The sequence below is a fragment of the Chiloscyllium plagiosum genome, chromosome 10, assembly GCF_004010195.1.
Source record: "Chiloscyllium plagiosum isolate BGI_BamShark_2017 chromosome 10, ASM401019v2, whole genome shotgun sequence".
In the NCBI taxonomy this organism is placed as follows: domain Eukaryota; kingdom Metazoa; phylum Chordata; class Chondrichthyes; order Orectolobiformes; family Hemiscylliidae; genus Chiloscyllium; species Chiloscyllium plagiosum.
Genome location: NC_057719.1, coordinates 82,979,186 through 82,982,703, shown reverse-complemented (window position 1 = coordinate 82,982,703; position 3,518 = coordinate 82,979,186). Strand labels below are relative to the sequence as shown.

At 48.9% G+C, this 3,518-nt stretch overlaps 1 protein-coding gene across 3 annotated transcripts in view; it reads right to left on the bottom strand.

Moving 5' to 3' along the window:
• The window catches only part of tyro3 (TYRO3 protein tyrosine kinase), an 89,295-nt gene that overhangs the window by 59,802 nt on the left and 25,975 nt on the right, over positions 1–3,518 (bottom strand). For all 3 annotated transcript variants that reach the window (XR_006312856.1, XM_043698215.1, XM_043698216.1), the window contains one exon: positions 423–509. Coding sequence is in view for 2 of the 3 variants with exons in the window: in XM_043698215.1 (XP_043554150.1) it covers positions 423–509 (87 nt within the window). In the remaining variant the exon portion in view is untranslated. The remainder of the gene's footprint in view (positions 1–422; positions 510–3,518) is intronic.

Sequence of the window (3,518 nt, the reverse complement as noted above, 5' to 3'; positions counted from 1 at the left end):
GAGGGGTGGGGGGAGGGGAGAGAAAAAGAGGAACACCTTAAAGGAACAATGTGTTGAATGGAGTCAGTTCCAGAACTGAGGCGGGAAGGCCACAGCCTGGAATGGTGAGACCCATTAAAGTTGGGGAGGGGGTTGCACGAGGAGAGCATTGGACGGTTGGAGAGATTACACAGATAGGGAAGGGCAGGGAGTTCACAATTTAAAATTCAGGCATTCTCAGAGTGGGAGCCAATGTAACCCTGGGAGTACAGGCTGACAGGTAAACACAGCACTTGCTGCCAGTGTGGAGTTGGGAGGTAACAAGGTTATTTGATGAGCTCAGTTGTACGAAGGTTGGTTCAGGAGAGCACTGGAATAAGGAGCAGAGGATGGATAAAGAGTTTGACAGGCAGGAATTGCAGGCGGTGCCATTGTGAACTGACCTTTGACTTTGACGCTAGCCGTCCTGGAAACAGCTACACCCTTCGAGTTGCGTGCTTCACAAGTGAAGGTGGTCGGTGTTTCAATTCCTGCGGGCAGAGAGGGCACACAGACAGGGCATTACACTCAACGATTAAAAGACCTTCGCCCAATCCCATCACACGTCCACAACCGAAGAGACAAAGGGAGGGAGAAGCTGGCCGTGGGTTGGTTTTGTATCAGGGACAGACTGAGATACCACGGTAAATCAGGAAAGTCTGGGAAGTGGCCAGTTCCAGCTAAGGCTGAGGCTGAGGTAGGCCAATATGGTCAGCATGAGAGGAACAGGAGAAGTCTACGCCAGCTGCTCTGCCTGTCGTCTGACCATGTGACCTCAACTGCCTCCTTCGATACCTCAACAATACCAAAACCCATTCACCTCAGTCTTTGCGTCTCCAGTTAAGTCCCCGGCAGCCATATTGCTTTTGTGGGAAGTGACTCAGAGAGATGTTGTGAAACTTGAAAGAGTTCAGAAAAGATTTACAAGGATGTTGCCAGGGTTGGAGGATCTGAGCTATAGACAGAGGCTGAACAGGCTGGAGCTGTTTTCCCTGGAGCGTCGGAGGCTGAGGGGTGACCTTATAGAGGTTTATAAAATTATGAGGGGCATGGATAGGGTAAATAGGCAAAGTCTTTTCTCTGAGGTGGGGGAGTCCAGAACTAGAGGGCATAAGTTGAGGGTGAGAGGGGGAAAAATTTAAAAGGGACCTAAGGGGCAACTTTTTCACACAGTATGGGACATGTATGGAATGAGCTGCCAGAGGAAGTGGTGGAGGCTAGTACAATTACAACATTTAAGAGGCATTTGGATGGGTATATGAATAGGAAGGGTTTGGAGGGATATGGGCCGGGTACTGGCAGGTGAGACTAGATTGGGTTGGGATATCTGGTCGGCATGGACGGGTTGGACCAAAGGGTCTGTCTCCATGCTGCACATCTCTATGACTCTCAGATTTCTACCACCCTCTACACGAGGAATTCTTTCCTGATGTGACTTCTGGATGGGCTGTTTCTATCGGTAGCTCTTACACTGGCAAGTTCAGCAGGGAATCGACAGCCTCTGGGCAAATGGAAGCCCCAGGCTGGATAACCCACACTCACAGGCAGGCATAATACGGGCCACTGCAGGCCACAGTCAACAAGTTCTGTTTCAAAGAGTGGTCTCTCAACATGGAGAGCGAGTGGATCCATTATTCGATATAGAAACCATCTGAACCCCTCGGTTAGATTCTAGTCTGCAGCTCACTCTCTGGTATCCATTATTCTATACAGAAACCATCCAAACCCCTCAAATAGATTCCAGTCTGTGTGCGTACCCTGTTATATGAATCGTTTGCATGGAATTAAATTGCGTGTGTGTTTGTTCACGCTGAATTCTGTCTCTGAGCCTTGCACAGCATGTTCGGGTCTCCAGGCACGTGCGGATGCTGCAAACCGTGGTGTTCTGGCAATAAGCCCCGGGGCCAGCAGTTACAAGAAACCTTCCTCCAAACGCATTGAGCTTGCGCAGCTCCGTCAGAAGGAATGTGGCTGGCAGGGGGACAGGGTGGTGGCCAGGCGGGGGAGGAAGCTGCTGACAGCTGCTTTGCATCAAAAAAAAATGTAGATCAGCAAATATATTCACCAAGCAGTTCACAAACGAGCAGCAACGCAAGCTGTAACCTGCTGGCTTCAAGCTGGAGCACTCTCAGAGCATGTTAATCTAATCGGCTCTCAATGGGGCAAGTGGGAGGACGAGAACTCCTGTTGGCTTCAGGAAAGGGAATTGATTGGAAAATACAACTGGTGCCACATCAGGCGGGCAGCATTGGCATTTCTTAACAGCCTCGTCGCCACAAAACCCACATTCTCGGCCACAAAGGAACACACCCCTCCCTACAACCTAGCTGGGATGGTACCCTGTGTGAACACAGCCCTCCAGTGCCAAACGTCTTACTGCCAGAAAGCACAGCAAAATGCCAACAGCTCCGAACACACAATTGCTTATTCATTTGGGCGACACGGGTGGAATCTAATCCCCGCCCAGGACAATCTTATCGGAAGGAAGGTATTGATTGAAGGATGCCCACTGACAGCCATAAATCCCATTCAGAGAGCAAAGGGCACTGCAGCAATGCTGTCATCAACCGCCATTCGAGGGATCTGAGAGATGATTCCAATGCAATCATCAAATTTCATCCAAAGAGCCCAACAACACCGAGAGCGTCAGAGGCCAATGCTGGGATCCACTAACAGTTAGAGACGTTGATACACTGGGACTGTACTCAACTCACTGTGAGTAAGTAAAATATCGATCGTGAACTGTCTCAGGTGACCTTCTCAGGCTAATGTCAACAGTGACAGTTAGTGTGATCAATACTGACACAGTTCACTATCGATACATAGACAAACTCCCAGTGAGACAGTTCACTATCAATACAGAGACAACCTCCCAGTGAGACAGTTCACTATTGTTACAGAGACAAACTCCCAGTGAGACAGTTCACTATCGATACAGAGACAAATTCCCAGTGAGACAGTTCACTATCGATACAGAGACAAACTCCCAGTGAGACAGTTCACTATCGATACAGAGACAAACTCCCAGTGAGACAGTTCACTATCGATACAGAGACAAACTCCCAGTGAGACAGTTCACTATCGATACAGAGACAAACTCCCAGTGTGACAGTTCACTATCGATACACGTGGAGTTCCGCAGTGATCAGTTCTGGGTCCTCTGCTGTTCGTAATTTTTATTAATGACTTGGATGAGGGAGTCGAAGGGTGGGTCAGTAAATTTGCAGATGATACGAAGATTGGCGGAGTTGTGGATAGTGAGGAGGGCTCTTGTTGGCTGCAAAGGGACTTAGATATGATGCAGAGCTGAGCTGAGGAGTGGCAGATGGAGTTCAACCCTGCCAAGTGTGAGGTTGTCCATTTTGGAAAGACAAATAAGAATGCGGAATACAGGGTTAACGATAGGGTTCTTAGTGTGGTGGAGGAACAGAGGGATCTTGGGGTCAATGTTCATAGGTCTTTGAAAGTTGCCACTCAGGTGGATAGAGCTCGTAAGAAGG